Consider the following 17520-nt stretch of genomic DNA (forward strand, 5'->3'; position numbering starts at 1 on the left):
TTTATTTATTGAAACTACAAAGTCCAACCGCAGAACGACTACACCCGCCCCCCCCCCCCCCCCCCCGGCTGCCAGGCTGCCATTTTGAGGGGGGCGCAGCCACTGAGGGGGCGGGGGCGGGGCTAAGACTCGAAGGGGGCGTGGCTTAGCGGCGAGTGGGCGTGGCTTGTGGTGCGGTGGGCGTGGTCTGGCCGCAAAGGGGGCGTGGCCTGGGGCGCGTCCCCGCCCCCGCCCCGCCGTTGTCCGCCGGCCGCGCGCGCGGGGCGGGAGGGCTCGGGGCTGGCAGCGGCGGCGGCCCCGGGAGGCGATCCTGCGGGGCGGCCGCGGCGCCGGGAAGATGAACCGGAGCTTCAACAAGTCCCAGACTCTGCGCTACCTGGAGTGCAGCGCCGTGGAAGTGAAGAGCAAGGTGAGAGCAGCGGCGGCAGCGGGGACCGGAGCAGAGCGGAGCGGGGCGGGCGGGCGCCACACCACCACCAGCACCGCCGCCGCTCGATCTTTTGTTTCACCGCCCGCACCCCCAGCGCTCGGCGTGCCCGGGCGGTCGGGAAAGCGCCCCCCGCGCTGCCTCGGGGAAAAACCCCAAATGTGGCCGGCTGGGGGGGGAAAGGGGGCGACTGCAGCTTTTAGGGAGCCCCCACGGGCGGCAATGGGGTCCTGTGCCACGAGCTGGGAGCGAGTTTTTAAGCGGAGGGTGAGCTCCAGGTGTGGGGAGGGCTGGTTTGGGGGGTTAAAGGGGTTTAGGGGACAGCTGGTGGTAAGGGGCCATGTGGGGGGCATCCTGCCTGTGGGAGCATCGTGCCCTGGTGGGGCTGGTGACCCTACAGCCACCTCGTCCCGCACCGGTGGTCTCGGAGCCAGCCTCTGGACATGGCAACAGATCGGATGGACCTGGAGAAACGAGCAGGGAAAATAAAATAAAATAATACAAAATAAAATTAAACCGAAATCAGCAATAAACCCAGCGAGCTGTCGTGCTGCTGTCGGTATCCAGCCCCCCCAGCCCTGGGCTGCGCTGTTTGGTAAGCGCCAGGCCTGTCCCAGCCTGCCCCAGAACGAGAAAGTTGAGTCCCAGAGCTCGCCTGGGCACCCACCCGCCGCCAAGCCCGGCCCCACAGCCCTGCTGGGCAGCCCCCGGGGACAGGGGATTGGGGTCTGGGGTCTCTGGACTCTCCCCCAGCATGGAGGAGCCCCTCAAGGTGCAAGGGTGCTGCTTTGGAGCAGCCCCTTCCCTCCTGCACAGGCATAAGGGAACCCTGTGTGTGATATTATCAGTGGGCAGTCCGGTGGGTGATGGCCTGAAAACGTGATTTTTTTAATCATTTAGATGTTTTTGACAGGATCTTACCGTAGCTGGGTGGTTCCCCCGTAAGGGTAAGCAGCCAAGCAGCTGGTGCAGCGCGTTGGTCACCAGGCAGATGTGGCGCCTCTTAAAAACTGGCCGAACTTTTTCCAGGCTCGTTGAGGATTAGCTGTACCTGGATTTTATTTCTCTCCTTCAAAGGAAAGTTCTTAAAAGTGCCCTTAGTTACTGGAAGGAGGGAGATTGTGAGGTTCTCAGTACCAGCCCGGATGAGACACTTCTTTGGCAGTCCCCGGTAGCCTTAAATCTCGTGATTTCTGATGCGTGTCAGGGGATTACTTTAAAACGTAAATGAATACAAAGGGAAGGAGCATCCTGGCAGCCAGCTCTGATTTATCAGCGTCTTTCTTGCACGGTGTGAGCTTCGTGTGTGATGGGATTACAGCTGGTGCAAATGGACTTGTACCTCTCTTGGACCGAGCCTCACCCATCACTCCAGCTGGGCATGGGGCCCTAAAGGATGTGGCTGCTCCCGATACCTCTGTCCATAGATATTTTGATGCCTTGTGATTCTCCCAGTGGGAGCATTCGGAGTGACATATTCCCTGGCTCCAAATCTTTGCCAAAAGACTAGTTTTGTGGCTCTCTGTAGTGCTTCTTGGTGTATGCCAGGTCAGCTTTTTCCTCTGGGCAAATGGAAGGTGCTTCCTGAGTCTCCTGCTCATTGTGCTGCAGTAGGTGCTGAAGGTGAAGTTGGAGCACGAGCCCTCTGCGTGCATTTGTTCTCAAGCATGGCAGTAATTGTAATTGCAATAGTCTTCTGCTTGAAGCAGTCATCTTCCTTCAGGCTCTGTGCTTTCTCCCTGCCTGTCTCCTCCCCTGAAAGCCGGCCTTATAATCAAAACACTTAAGAGCTTATTGCTGGATGGGAGAGCGGAAGGAGAAAGAGAAACCTGCTTAGAAATTGGCACATGTCATAGGAAAATAATAATTGAATTGTAATTATATCTTATCCCTTTTCTCTTCCCGAGTCTTTCTCAACAGAGTGAATTAGAAGCTCGGTTGTTATCTAGGTGTTGTCTGCATAGCTCAGAATAAATGTTTCAGCCCGTTTAGGCAGGATCTGAAGGCACATTATCTTGCTGGCTTAAAACAACTGTGTATTCTCATGTGCCTAGTGCTCCATGGCTCCCTTCCCCAGCCTGGTGACAAGAGGAGCGAGTGTCTGTTCCCTTTGAAGAAATTACCTCTAATCTCTGAAAAAGGTTTCCAGATGACTCTTTCCCTCCTCTTTACCAAGAACTCCAGAGCAAGCAGCGTGTGGGGATTTTTGTTTGTTTTACTGAGAATCTGGCATGCTGGCAGGAGATTGCAGCCCTGTTTTCATCTTCTCTCTCTAGCTCTGCAGAGAGGTTGAAGGCCCCTCTCTCCATGAGTAACCTTCCAGAAGAACAAAAACTTAAAAAACGAAAATTACCGTACATTAATGCTGAGGCTTCCTCTTTAATTAGCTCCATGCAGTCAATTTTACCTCACCCTCCTCCGATCAAGTGAAAAATAGAGAGATGATTTTCTCAATTGCATGTGTAGCTTTACGAATAGGAGGGTAACTCAGCTGAAGTGTACACTTCTTTTCCAGTCACTTGGATGCTCTGGAGTGGTAGAGGTATGAGATTCCCTCAGGCCTTTAAATGGTAGCTCTCTGACTTGGTTGTGGGGGAGTTTTTGCATTTTAAAGCTGACAGTGTTATGTTTCTGGCTTAAAAGCAGTGCAGAATTATTTTTTTTCCCTTCTACTACATTATTCCCTGTAAGGTGTATATACCAGCACGAATTAACTTTCAGATTTTCAAAAGGACTCTTGGTTCCCTCCAAAAATAGTCCTTTAAAAAAAACCACACTCTTGTTTAGTTGCTAAACCTTCTTCAAGAATGAAAACTTTCAGTAATGGCTGAGGATTATAAAAGCACAGCTACCTGACTCAAGTGCAATTTTGGATACTCGGTGGTAGATTGTGGCATTTCTGCCACATTAATAGTGTCATATTTTCTTGTATTAACAACTGATTTACAAGTTAACAATATGACTAACATCCTTCTACTATAAACAAACCCATTAAGATAAATACATCCAGTTAACTATAACCATATTTCTTGTGCTCTCTCCTCCCATCCTGTTTCTTCCCTGTTCCAGTAAGTGGTGGTGTTCGGCTGAGTGCTGCTACTGGATTTTGAATAAACTTTTGGTCATATTTCCATGGGTACAGGATATAGATGTGACAGTGGTGTGGTCCTTGAAGACAGAGGGCATGCTTGGGGTCAGCTGTGCCCTGTGCTTTTAGAAGTGCCTCACAGGTAAAATGGTGTCTTTGGGCCTTGGACATGCTGAAGCATCTCCTGACTCACACACAAGTCTCTTCCCACCTGCTTGGTTGGAGTAACAGCCAAACACCTTGTGGGTGCCTTGTCTGGTGTACAGGTCATCATGCTTCATATCAGAAGGTTAAAAATAGCCGTTTTAACCTGAAATGCCCCTTTTTTTTCCCTCCAGAAGTTGCTGATGCAGTTCAGGTAACCTTAGTGATGTTGCACATACACGTGACACTGCAGCTCTTACCTTGAAATGTGTGACACCAAGCGGTGTTTTACCTTTACCATTAATGGTAAGAGCAAACTTGCCTTTACCAGTCCCCTGCAAAGCGTTTGTAAAGCTCTGCTTCTCCTCTGCCTGGTGTTAACCAAGTGAGAGAGGTCTACAGATCATCTTTTCCAGCCTCTTGTACTTTGTGTGATTTCACTCTAACCCTGAAAGTCATGCAGGCCTTCTGCAGTTCAAGACATGTTTTCCATGTGTTGCACTCCTCAAAACTGTTTTGATGTCCTCTAGGTTTAAAAAGATGTCGTCTATTTAAGTTTCTAAGCAGTACTTTAGTTTCTTCCCAGTTCGGATCATGCTTGCCATACCTAGAACACCAGGAAAATAACTGCGGAGAAAAGCCCTGTGACCGGCTGATGGTAACCGCTGGTTTTGAGCTTCAAAACATGGATTGTATGCAAACCAAATGTGGCACGGACTGAGAAAACCGCAGTGCTTCCCCTCGCAAATGAAGGCAATATGCCACAGCAATATCGGCTTGAGTCACTCGGGATTTTTGCAAAACGTGTCAGGAGGAAGATGTCGGGCTGTAAACATTAACCTCTTAAGAGGTCTTGTGCTTGCTCTGTTCCTTCTTCTGATGGATCCCACCTCCAGCTTTGCTTTCGTAGCCACTCTTATCCTAATGGCTCGGGAGTTTCTGACCTGCTCGAAACTTCACCCAACAAGTCTGTCTTTTGGAGTCGGCTTCTGAATTTGAGCCTGGGCACACTGAAACAGCCCTAAAGGGCACTAAGCAAGGGGCCTTTAATTTGCTGAGGTGCCCTGTGAAGCTGAAAAGCTGCTTACAGGCGGAGCCAGAAAGGAATGTCTCCTCTCCGAGGTTAAAATACCTGCGGAGGCTCTGTGGGTCCGGCAGGCTGCTGGGCCAGCCACCTCTAAGGAGTTTTTCGGGGGGCAATGAATAGTGCTGTCCTCAGTAGTCCCTTATCACGCCTCTGTAAGAGGCTTTGCGGGTGCTTAATCGGGGCTCTTGGTAGCCGAGAAACACTTCCATGGACGGATTGCTCGTCCCTAATTACATTTACGATGCAGGCCAGAAGTTGAGGATGAAACCTTCCTTCTGAGCCATTCCCTGCCTCTAAGGGCCACCCAGCCCGGGGCCATCCCTCTCCCTTCCTCCCGGGCTCCTGGTCCCTGTCAGGGCTCCAGAGACAGTCGCTGTGGGACTGGGAACAGCACGAAGGAGTGCTGGGGGAGACATGGAGAGGGGAGAAAGGGAACAGCAAGGTACAGACAGAGGTGTGGCAGCAGAGCTCAAGTCCCAGCTGAAAAAACCCGGCACAAATCCATTTACCTCGCGTCTGCTCCTTCTCACCCTGATCAGGTCTGCCTCAGTCTGAGGAGCTCGCAGGTAGGCAGAAATTACAGTCTGCGAGGCTAGGAGTGTTTGTTTTTCTTTCTGTCCCCGATACTCCATGGGAGAAGTAGGTGGCTAATGTAATTCATGTTTATTGCTAAATGTTGCCCTTTGATGTCTTCTTATTACAATAGCCTAAACTCGACTCCAGCAATGAGCTAGAGGGATGGCACCTCCTGAACATAGCGCTTCTGTTTTCCACCCTGTAAAATTTCTGAAACTTAACCTTTTTCAAAAAGAACAAAAGGTCTGTTTTGCTGGCAGAGACCTCTTCCCTTTTATTTCTACAGAACAGCAGCCCTCGAGGTAAACAAACCTCAAAATCCTGATCCTTCCTCTCCCCCATCCTCTCTTCTGCCCTCCCTGCTGCACCCAGAATTTCTTTCTGAATTTCTTTTCCCTTCAGTCACGATGAGCTCTGTCAGGCTAAATTCTCTTTAAGTTCCCTCGGACCCTCCTGCCCTCTGACTCCTGCAATAAGGGGGTGCCGTATTTGCATTAGATAAATAGGTCGGAGTGATTTACTTCATGATGGAGGGCTAATCGGCTTGTTAAAGCTGTTGGTTTGTCAGGCGGCGTAACACAGTATTGTTCTGGCAGAGGCTGTTGGCAGACGCCAGTCCTTGTGTCTCTGCCTTTCGAGTGATACACGAAGGATGAACATTGTTTATGGCTCAGGAAAGCAGACGGTCGTCTTGGCTGTCTTGGCAAAGCCCTCATTGAATCTGTAGTTTCTGGAAGATCCGTGGCAGGGGTTATCTTGAAATCCCGGCTGAATACAATGCAGAGCACCGGGTCCTGAGCCGTGTGGCACTGCGAAACCTATTATCACCGCGATACTCGCTATCAGCCTCATTAGGGAGGATGAATGAACGGTCAGTGCTGAAGCATTTTGTTCCTCTTCTGAAAAGCCCCGCTGACAGTGGCTGCTGCCCTGGGTAAACTCATCAGCTACGCCAGGACTGCAGCAGGACTAACCTTTAAACAACACGGCATCAGCTGCGCTATCTGCCAAAATCCCTTTTGAAGAGGCTCCGTGTTTTCCTACAAACGAACATTTACCAGGGCACATAGCCTGGCACGATGCCGTGGTGCCTAAAGGAACCCCACGCTCCTGCCAGGCAGGAGCTGAAGCCTCCAGAGATATTGTTCCTGCCTCTTGGGTTTGCCATGTAGGTGCTATGCTTGTCACGGGAAGATAGCTTCTTCTCTTTTGAATCCATGAGAAAGAAAGCTTTAAGATATTTCTATTTGAAAACTACGTCAGCTTTCTGTTGGTTTAAAAAGTTGTCGCTCGGATTTTTATTTTTTTTTTGGAGAGGAGCAGGGGGTGGAGGACAAAGAGGGACTGTTTCTCCTCCATTGGAACCAGCTGTGGGTTGCTCAGCTTTTGTGCCTTTGGATGGGCATCCCGAATTGAAATCCAAACTGGAACCAGCCGTCAGTATCACAAACAAGCGGCATAGTTTGCCTAAACAGGCTTTCAGATGATCACAACTAGGCTTTGATGCTGAAGAGTGGGATTTTCATAACTGCAGAAGTAATTTGAGAACATGCTTGCACCCAAAGCCAGTAGGGCTTTGCTTTTTTTTTTTTTTTTTTTTCTGGTCGAAGATGTTCCTGGTGATGATTCAGGCTTTTGTTAGTCTCAGCAGAAGAGTGGCTTGCATTTGTAACTTGATTTAACAACTGCAAACCTCTAAGTGAGGTTTTATGTATATGTTGGATAAGCATGGATTTATGGATATGGTTCTTTGGGACTGAGTTAGCGTGATGTAGAGCTTCAGCTGGTGAACAGTAGATTACCAGTACTAAACCATCTAAGCTATGGAAAGAAATGTACCAGAAGGATGATTTCAGCTACCTAGTTTAACTGCCTGATTTCTCTTACATGCCTAAAAAAAAATTGAATGAAGTTTCACTTCATTCATTCCCATGGTTGGAGAATCTCATTGTTTCCTCCTGCTCTTAGTAGCCTGCTTGGTTTCTGATAGCAGAGATAAAGCTAACTGAAGTCTTTTCTGCGATCAGTTCCTGACTTAAATACATGAAGTTATTTTAAATAAAACATTTTCAATTATCTTGTGCCACCCCCCTTCTTTTTTTTAATAGTCACTTATGAAGCTTCAGGAATAACAGCTGGTGCAGTGGCAGAAGGTTTAAACCTGTAAAAACTCATTTAAAATAAGAACTTCCCTCATCCTACATGAATACAAGGAAATTCTGGGGGCATGGAGAGGGAGTGTAATTTGCTAATAGCAGCCTGTGCGCTCGCATACCACACTTCTTTAAAGGTCTTGTGGTTGGGATCCTGGTGGTATTGATAGAAAACGTGTAAAGAATTCTTATTAAGGTGGTTTGAATAGCTGAGTAATTTCTTTTGAAAGCAGTAGGGTGAACACTTCTGCTTCAAAGAGTGGTTCTGTGGATGCCCGAGATGATGGTAGTGAATGATGGAGCTTCAAAGCTAAATCCTGCAAATCCTCTGGGATGGCAACTTAAAAGGAAGCATATGCTTTAAATATTAAGGTGGCACATGGGAGCATACCTGTTGTCAAGCAGGGTGGTGTCTTGGTAGCCATGGTTTTATTCTAATGGGAGGACTTTAAAGGGTATTTGTAGACTTGAAGGCACTGATACGTGGCTGTATTTCTCATAGAAAGAGATGTGTACCACGATCAAGTGTCAAACTAGAGCTCTGGGCTGTGAAGACGTGTGATAGCAACTCTTTGTTGTTTTCTCTTGCAGTTTGGGGCAGAGTTCAGAAGGTTCTCCCTGGACCGCTACAAGCCGGGAAAGTTTGAAGACTTCTATAAACTAATTCTCCACATTCACCACATCGCCAACCTGGAAGTGATGATCGGATATGCTGACGTGCATGGAGACCTCCTCCCCATTAACAACGATGACAACTTCTTCAAGGCCGTTTCAAGTGCCCATCCGCTGCTCAGGGTTTTTATACAAAGGCAAGGTAAGACACAAAATTCACTTCAGTGCCTTGGCCAGTGCTGGGACAAGGTGAAGAGCGGATCTGTGGCCTTTATTTAAAGGCTGAGATGACACAAGAGGAATGTGGGACCCCTTCCACTTCTCAGGGTCGCAGGCTGTTCTTTCAGACACCTGAATGGTGATAATTTCTCCTCTGTCCTTAAATAAAAGAGTGCTGGTTCTTCCCTTTTTGAAATCATCAGCCAAGTGCTGGGCAGAGTTGCCTGAATGTCAAGGTGACTTCAGATTTGAGTGACTGCGTTGTTCTTGTCAAGCTTTTATTGCAGATATCTGGAAGTAGACTCTGCCTTCCCCCTAAAGGCTGTGTCTGACAGTTGCTTCAGACGAGGGTTGCTTTTTATAACGAGTTGTCTTCCTGCAGAACTCCTTCAGTCCCAGAGGAACCCGGCGCTGTGTTAACACTGCCTCCACAGTGTGTGCAGTCAGGTAGCGATTTATAGCACAGGGTTTGGAATTAAAATCTGGTCAGTGGCAGAGTCAGAAATGAGACTTGATCTGTGGCTTTGAACAGTCATGTAGCTTTTTGGGGCTGGGCTCTCTGCTGTGTGCGTTTTTGTATTGACGGGGATTTAGCAAGAGGCTCCAGCCTGCTCCCTGATAGGAGCTGGTGTAGCCTGTGGTTTGCTTCTGTGTCATCAGATACAGGCAGAGCTGTGTGGCCCTCCCCATCCAGAACATGTTGTCTGCCTCCTCCTTTTGGATGAAAATAAATGCTCGAGGGGGCAGTGGAGAAGAGGATCCAGACCAGTTTCTTTTGTTTGTGTGTCTGTCAGATGAGTGGGTACATCTGTGAAAGAGGACTTGGGTTGGTAGCTCTCCTTTCTGGTGCAGGAAACACCGAGCTGGGTGACAAGTCCTATTACATCTCTTTCCTGCAACGCCTGTTAGGGCTTGTGAGTGTTCGTGGTGGGTCAGGTCATGAGAAATTGCTTGCATGACTGTCATGCCTGCATCAGCTCAAGTTTATTCATGTGTCTCTGGATCAGTCCTGTTCCGAATGCAGCAGTCCTTGCTCCGAGCAGACCGCTGGAAGCCTTGAGTATCCCTAGTGGCACTGGGAGAGGAATTGCCACCAAACTGGTGGTCACACAAGCAGGCGAGTAAGAGAATACTGTTGGCTCCGTGTGGGGAAGATGCTCCCTCCTCTGCTTCAGCAGGAAATTGTGTGCTACTCAGGGAGGTTTCTAACTTGTAACCTTAATGGAAAAGGCGCCTTTAACACAGGACTCCTGTGGCTAATGCTTGTGGATGCTTCCAAACCACCTCGTACATTTCCTTTTTTGAGAAGAGACTTGGAGAAATTGTTCCCTTCAAAAATAGCAGGAGTTGCTGAAATTTTATCAAACCTTGTTTGTTTTTTCCTCCTGTGCTCCACCATAAACCCCCGCCCCGTGCACACACAAACACAGTTTTCCCTTTCTTCAGACTGAGGTGCTGGTCCTTCTGCTGGAGAAGGAGGGGAGCAGCCCCTTTCCCAGCGAGCAGGAAACCATTGTGCCATCCTGGGGAATGCGGCGTGTCCGCTGTGCTTCGGCTCACACCCTCAACTCGGGCTGCGGAGGCGGGAAATTAAGTCGACGGGGATGCCAGTAAAACACGAGGCCGGTCCTCCGACTTCAGTGGAGGCTGCAGGGCACGGGCTGTGCGGCTCGCTGGGCTGTAGATCGCTGCTCTTCCGTAGGAGAAGTCCTCGGGGGTGGCTGCCAGAGGCTGTTCCCGCAGTGCTGTGGAGCAGGGAGGAAACTGGGCAGAAGCGTGTGGATGTGGAACAACTGAGTAGCCCAATCTGAGGTCCTTTTCTAGCCGAGCGGGCTGCTTATCAGCTGCGTGATTAGTCATTTGGGCTGTTCTCACAGCTTATAGCTGGGCTATCCTTTCTCTTGTCAAGGGGGTTATATAACGATGATAAACCAGCTTAACTGTTTGTTACCAGGGGGACAGAACTGGGGACAATAACCAAGCAACAACTCGCTAGTTTGATTTATTTTATTTTAAATCTGAGCTTAGTCTTGCACCTAAATTCAAAAGCACTTCCCTCATTTGTCCTGAGGCTAGCCATACACCTGCCAGGCTGGTGTCTAGGTACGGGATAGCTGTCTTAATCTATGTCCTTGTTTTTTTATTTTATTTATTTATTTTATTTTCCACACCTGAGCCCCCAGATTTTCAGGATCACAGTAGCCATTCTCTCTTCCCCGCAGGGAAATGTCAGTGCTTATAAGCCAGCCTTTTTATTAAGAACTGGCTTTGCTGTTCCCAGTGTGCCTGTGACAATCACTGCAGATGCTTTTTGGGGTTTTGAGGTCTCTGGGACATCTGAGGGTTACATTTGAGCGCGCTCAGCTGAGTCAAGTTTTTATAGCTGGTAGTGATCCATCTGCACAAAGTATGTGTTGCTCTTCCTTCCCCCTCCCCTCCAACACCAAATTACAAAGCAGATAAAAATCCTAATTAGACAAGCAGGCTATAAAAAGAAAAACAAGCCAGTTTTCTTTCGACTTGCTTTCCCAGGCTACAGCATGGGCTGTGTCCTCAGCTGTTGTAAACTGATGTGGCTCTTGACTTCATTAGCACAATAGCGATTTATATCAGCTGATGCTTCCAGCCCAAGAATTTACTCACTTGGCTGTGACTGGTGTCAAACATACCCAGAACCCTGCGTGGAAGATGCCTGCTGGTGGGGAAAGGACGGATGTACCAGCGACCTCAGAACAATGCGAGGAATTATGGATGTGTTTGACTTGCTCCACAATAACTGAGCTCTTGTACTCTGGCCAAGACCTGCATGAAGGAAAGGCTTATCTGTTGATGCAGTTCTTCATCAGTGTTTCAAGACTTCGTTTGTTCTGTGTCTGTTTTAAGCTCTTGAGAGACACAGTACTTAATACAGAAAAAATTAAAAGAAAATGTAAGCTGGGAATTCAAGTAGAAACGAACTAAAAAAAACAAATGGGTCAGTATTACATAGTGTGACTGCATTACATTTTTTCTTCTATGATTAAATGGAATGACATTACTGTCAAATCTTGTTTTAATGCCTGTCTCCTGGAGGCAGAGTGTGTTCAAATCAGGCTGTTTTGGGGGCTCTGAAACAGAAGGGAGTGGCCAACAGCAGAAGCATTATGACTCCTTCATCGTAAACCTGCCTGAAATGACTCCTCAGACTTCGCGAGCAGATCATAAGGATTTAAGTGAAGGTCTACGAGACAACAGATCCCAGATTTCCCCTCTTTTGCTTGAGATACCAGCTATGGTGTGCTTAACCTAGTGAGGTTAGGAGCTCTGGGAGGTGTTGTGTGTAAGGACTGAGATGGTGCTTGTTGCTGCTGCATGCGTACAGCTGCTGATAATCTGAATCAGCAGGTGTATTGCTGTGGTTCGTAAGCAACTTCCATAAACACAACAGTAAACTATGGATGTTGGGGAGCTTTATTAAGCCTAAAACAGAATCCAGATCAAACTCACAGTCTTTCCATTAATACAATTCATTTTAAAGCTTCCTAAAGGTTTGAATGGTTATGTCAGTATCCTACAGGTAGGAAACAGGTGAAGAGCTGGAGTGTCAGATGCTGGAGCTGTATTTCTGCATGTTTCCAAGTATCAGGCTTCCTACGGGAACAGAAAAGAAAAAGAAAGCCCTAAGAAGCTGAAGAGCATTCGAACAGAGCAACTAAACCTAAAACACTCTATAAAGCTAACCAGAACAAGGCCTAACATAATAATTTAGTTAATGCCACAAATGAACTGCAGCTGTTAATTGAGGTGGCCTGAAGCTAGAGAAGGCTGGTGTCTTGTAGTACCTTTATTGTCTTGTATTTTGCAGTCTGGAAAACTGATAGTGTGTAAAAAGCCATTAAGTCCCATCTTCAGAGACTCGCTATTAAGTGTCTGCTCTTCTGTAGTTATATTTTAATAGCCTATTACTGTAACAGTAAACCAGCACATCGAACACCAGACCTTGCTTTTCTCCTGGAGTGGTTAGCGCTGCTGTCTACCATCAGTTCTCACTTAAAGCTCAGTCCAAAATCAACAGGGAGAAATGTGCGCTGACCAGGCTGCCTTTTGGATCTGGCCTTGAATTTGGCTCATTTTAATGAGTTTGGAAAAAGCTAATTTTCCTCTGCAGCGTGCAGTGACTGATGTGTTTAAAACTGCTGTGCCATGCAGCAGAAAGTTTCTTCTCTGTGTGCAGAAGCAGATAAATAGCTCTGCAGTTTTTATTTTTATTTTTATTTTTTTTTACCTGGCAAAGTTCTGTTCTGCTTGAGGTACCCACATCTGTGCTTAGCTGTCTTGTTTTAGAAAATCGTAGCAATCACAGCTATGAGTTTTAAAATAAAAATGTGCTAATGGGAATCGTGCCCAGGTCTGACTGCAAAACTGATGGTGGGTTGTTTTATTGTCTTTCATACTCTAAGCAGATAATCCTCAGGAATGGTGGTTGGCTGTCTAACCACATGTGTTAAACATGAGAACTGGCTTTGAGGCAGCAACTAAAATTAAACCTATTTTCAGCTATCTAAAACCCTTAACTCTCGGCTTAGGCTTCCAGAGGAAAAGTTGAAGTCTTCCACGTCTTTTTGGTTCTTCAGTAACCTTCCTGTTTATTTTACAGCACAGGCGTTAACTTTATCACCTCGAAAGGCTGTCCTGAACAAGAGCAGGGTGGTTTTACTGCTCTCAGAGGCACCTGATATATTAAATGATAAAGCAGGTAGCAGCACATGTGGAGGGGAATCCTGAACTGCTTCTGGTCTTGCACTTGATTGGGCTGCGCAGATTTTCAAAATGTTCTTCTGCAAATCAGAGGGAATAAAATTAAAGGTAAGGGTGCAGAGAAGGTGGCTTGAGACTTATATGCCCTTGTAGAAGAGGAGGGAGGAGAAGCCACTGCTGTAGCACTTGGTGCAGTTCATTGATGAAACAGAAGATGCAGCTCTGCTGCTCTCCGAACTGTCCTAGGGCTGCCACCGCGTCTCCTCTGCCCTGGCTTGGGTGTGACCCAGTGTCTGAGCTCTCTGAGAGAGCTCTTTGGCAGAAAACCAGTTGTTCTTGTGAGGCACCAGCGTGGGATGGGCAGGATGGCCGATTGAAGTTGCCACGAAGCCTCAGCTTCCTGGGAGGAAGCAGTTAGCAGCAGCGTTGCCTGTTTCCAAAGTCTGCAAGCACTGTAAAAGGAGGAAAAAGCTTCTTGCCTCAGCTTTGACGAGATTAGGGAAGGGTGGTAGATCTCATGCTAATATAATAGGAATTGCTGCTGGGCTTAAACCCTTTCATGATTTTTCTCAGAAACATCTCTGTGTTTGAGCTGGAGGGGTCTTTGCTTGTTAAGCCAAGTAATCTTTGTCCCACTCGAGTCCTTTGATATCTGAAGATAAGTAAAATGCAGCTGTTTGTTTCACTGAAGTCTGGCAACAAATTACTGGAGCTCCATTGCCCCACCTTTCATGTGCAAATGATGAGACTGGGTAATCTTTCAACTACTTTATTAAGCATCTTTGAAAGCATTACGTTTTATCTGGCTTGTCAGACATAAACACAAAACAGCCCTGGATTTTGGTTTTGGCATGGTTAGCAATACCTGGTGGCTGAGCAGAGCCAGCACAAGGCTGCTTCTCTCCTCAAAAACTCCCTTTTTGGAGTACGTGGATATTTGGTTTTCATCTGCAGCCAGAAGAGGTGGTGAGCAAGAATTGTAGGTGATAGGCGAGGAGAGCACGTGGAAATTGCGTTGCCTGCAAATTGGGTTTCTGGAGTAAATCTGAAACCGGTGTTTTACAGTAAAGGTTTCACTGGGCGCTGTATAAATGTTGGTAGCTGCACCATACGCTAGGGAGGGAGCAAAAGCCTTGTGAAAATGCTGCTGTGCTGTAACTGGCAGAAAAAACTTGTGGCACTTCTGTATTAAAGCTACATGGGGCTTGCTTTTAGTTGCAAAGTTTAGTAGCTTGATAATGAAAGCATATTAATAATAAAAATTATACTGTAACTGCTACAGCTGATTGCATTTAAATTGCCTTTAGCTGGCACCGGCACCACAAGCTCAGCTGAAGTTAGGCTGAAGGAACTCATTTACGGGGAAAGCTCGTGCAGCCTTTAATAAGAAACCCTACACAACTCCATGCTTGGCTTTCGCTGGTGAGCCACGTGAGAACAAGTAAATAACCAGTCTTTTCTTTCATTCCTCACCGCCGTGCGTGTTGTCTTACAGTTGCAGATTGCTGCTGTGACAGTGCTTAGAAAAACAAGACAGGACTCCCCCAGTTATTCCCAGTGATGTCTACACAAAGACAGTCTCCAGGAAAATTATCATCTTGTTTGTACTGTTACGATCTTGTTTTCTTCCTTGGTCTGGCCCTTTTAATTTGAGATGGTGAAGCTGCTCCAACAGGTGGCTTGACCGTACAAAAACATCGGAGAGGAAGGCTTGTCAGACGATCCTCTCCCGGTGAGGTCTCTGCGAGGGAATTTTCCACTATTTATATTTCCCTACCTTAGCAGTCAAAATACAAGATTCTGCTTCCTGCACATGGCTCAGGTTTTTTCCTGTCCTGCCTAGCTGTCATTTCCGTTCCCAAATGATGGAAACAAGTACGACAGCGTGCGGATAATGATGAAAGGCACTTGCCAATCTCCTCTTGACACAGGAGTTCACCTGAAGAGACCTCGCATGCTCAAAGCAGCTTTCATGTGGCGAGGGAGGATAGATAGCACAATACAGATGCTTATGTTACCTCGGGATTCAGGCCGCTGGGAAGAGGCTTTCTGTTGAATTTCTGAAGTGCTCTAAAGGGCTTCTGACAACTTAATGGGTGGGTGCACTCCTGCACCGCAAGCAAGTGTGCGGGGTTGGATGCTTCTGCGAGCTGTTCATAGCAGGCATCGAAAAGCTAACTTACCTAATTGAAAATATAACTCTCAAAACCTCAAAAATACATGCTTTTTAAAAGTGAAAGCTCCTCTTTTGTCTTCTCACTGCCTGTGTTGGGATTGCGCTTCCCCAATGTGACTGCCAGCTTTAATAAACCTGCACCAGAACTCAGGATATTCAGTTCCAAGGGGGAAAGTGGTGTGGGGACAGTTGAAAGACCTCTTTCTTGAGCCTGTCCCTAACGAAGAGCTGTTTGGATCTTATTTTTTCCTCTGTGCTATGTTTAGAGTAGCAAAGAATCCTGGGGGAATACTGAGGAAACTATTAACCTAGAAAACTTCACTGTTCTTGCTCTTCAGTCCCCTGCTATATCCTAACACCAAGTAACCTCTAAAAGCTTCACATGAACAACGTCCACACCACTCCTCTCCTCCTCCTTAATCCCTCCTTCATTTTCCTGTATTTTTTCTGTCTCTCTGGTTTCTCCCCCTTACTGTTTTTTTTTTTTTTCTTTTCCAGCTCTCTGCTTTCTGCTCCTTATCCTAGTTTTGATTTGTTCTGCAAGGCCAGTGTGTTTGTGGGGCAAAAACAGACAGGTGCTGGTGCCTGGTATTCCAAGCATTAGAAGAAAGCTTGGAGAGTGTTAGTAGCAGTGGAGCAGCAGTGACAGAGCAGGTAAGGGAATAAGAATTAGTGAGGAAAAACTGCCCGCAGTCGGGGTCTTAAATTTATTTGTTCTCTGCTTGTGCCTTTGGATTAGAAATAATAGAGAAGTTGGGGATTTAAAAATAAGCAGCATGGGACTTTGAAGGAGAACACTTATTCATCAGTGAAATAAATGTAGATAAGAAATTCTGTAGTTCCTGGTCACTGTGAAAATTGGAGAGCTGGTGGAAGGCAGTGTCCGAGCACGAAGAAGTTGTGGAAGGTCTCCAGCAGCAGCAGGCTCTGAGGCTGAGTTTCTGCCTCCTCCTCCACTGCAGGTGACCACGGCTGCTTCTATTGAAGTGGAGGTACGAGGATTTGAGAAGGCTTAAACCTGTTTTAGTCCTCCACAGGTACCAGGGAGGTGTGATGAGAGGAGGTCTGTCACTTCTGACATCTCGTTGAACGCTGATGACAACCGGTCTGGGTTGTGCCTTAGTAGAGAGTGGAGCTAAAGGTGTATAGACACACACATTGGTTTCAGAGCAGTTCTTAGCTGAGACAGAATATCAGCAGGAGATGTGACAGTCTTGTTATGCCCGCATTATTTTTGCTCACTTAAAAGTGCACTGGGAACGTGTGCAATGTAATCATTGATTTTCTGTACCCACCTCTGGCTGAGTATGGCTGAGTATTAGAGAGGAGAGGGTAGCTTACAAGGAGCCAACTTAACATTTGTGCATCAAGCCCTTGGGACGTGCTCTCTCCTCAAGCCTGAATCATCTTTACAGCTACAGAGGACCTCTTTATGGTGGATTTGACCTCTCAGAAAACGTGAGATTCTTGTTTCCAGTGTTAAACTAATCTGGATCCTTCAGTGTTGTGGCTGAAAGGCTGCTTCTTCATCCGCTAGGTTGCTTCACGAGGGAGTTAACTTTTCCATGTGGGTAACCACATCGTGTCTTCTTTTATCGGGCTGTTGTACCTCAAAGGTTGTGTCCTAAGGGTTCCCCCTAGATAATAACTGAGGCGCAAAGAGTGCTGATGACCTGCTAGCGAGCTTTACATTTGCAAGGGTAACTGAGCTAATGCTGGTCATGATTTCCATTAGGTCTGCCTAACACCTCTTCTTGTGTAAATAGGACAAGCCTGGGGGTACATCAGGTTCTTCTTTGTTTTAGTTGACTTCAGTAGTGGTGTGGCTGGTGCTTTTGTGACCTCTTGGAGGTATCTGGCCTTGCACTGGGCCATCATTACGAAAAACAGGAAACTTTGTGTTTAGCTTCACTCCTCTGTCCAGGTCTCGTGTCTTCTGCTGTTGAAAGCAAAGGTATATGAGAGTATTGCGAAACTTCCCCTTCCCCGTTTTTTGGCTGATTTCAAAAAACAGAGGGGCTTCAGAGGTTATGTGACAGCATTACCTGGCAGCTCTGGTCACACCATAGAGTTTGGGACCTTAACTTTTCTTGCATTAAACCTGTTGGTTGCAGGGATCTGTTACTGGCTTGCCCCACCTGGAGTGGAAGTTCAAGCAGCTTGTGCGTTGAAGGCCTTGCATGCTGTCTTCACCATACCTCAGAGGCATGCAGTGTAATGAAGAAATGCAGTAACTGGGGCATTATCCAGGTTCTGTGCTAGATCTCTGCTGTGCCTGTGCCGCAGAGCACTCTGAGGTGG

General features: G+C 47.2%; 1 protein-coding gene across 2 annotated transcripts in view; it reads left to right on the forward strand.

Moving 5' to 3' along the window:
• Positions 1-203: 203 nt before the first annotated feature.
• The window catches only part of PARD6G (par-6 family cell polarity regulator gamma), a 47400-nt gene continuing 30083 nt past the window's right edge, over positions 204-17520 (forward strand). Inside the window, exons 1-2 of one of the 2 annotated variants that reach the window (XM_072034851.1) lie at positions 204-409; positions 8067-8289. In XM_072034851.1, coding sequence (XP_071890952.1) covers positions 338-409; positions 8067-8289 — 295 coding nt within the window. In that variant the 5' untranslated portion in view covers positions 204-337. The remainder of the gene's footprint in view (positions 410-8066; positions 8290-17520) is intronic. The other variant, XM_027451865.3, reaches the window with a different exon arrangement.

The sequence above is a fragment of the Anas platyrhynchos genome, chromosome 2 (genome assembly GCF_047663525.1).
Source record: "Anas platyrhynchos isolate ZD024472 breed Pekin duck chromosome 2, IASCAAS_PekinDuck_T2T, whole genome shotgun sequence".
Classification (NCBI taxonomy): Eukaryota; Metazoa; Chordata; class Aves; order Anseriformes; family Anatidae; genus Anas; species Anas platyrhynchos.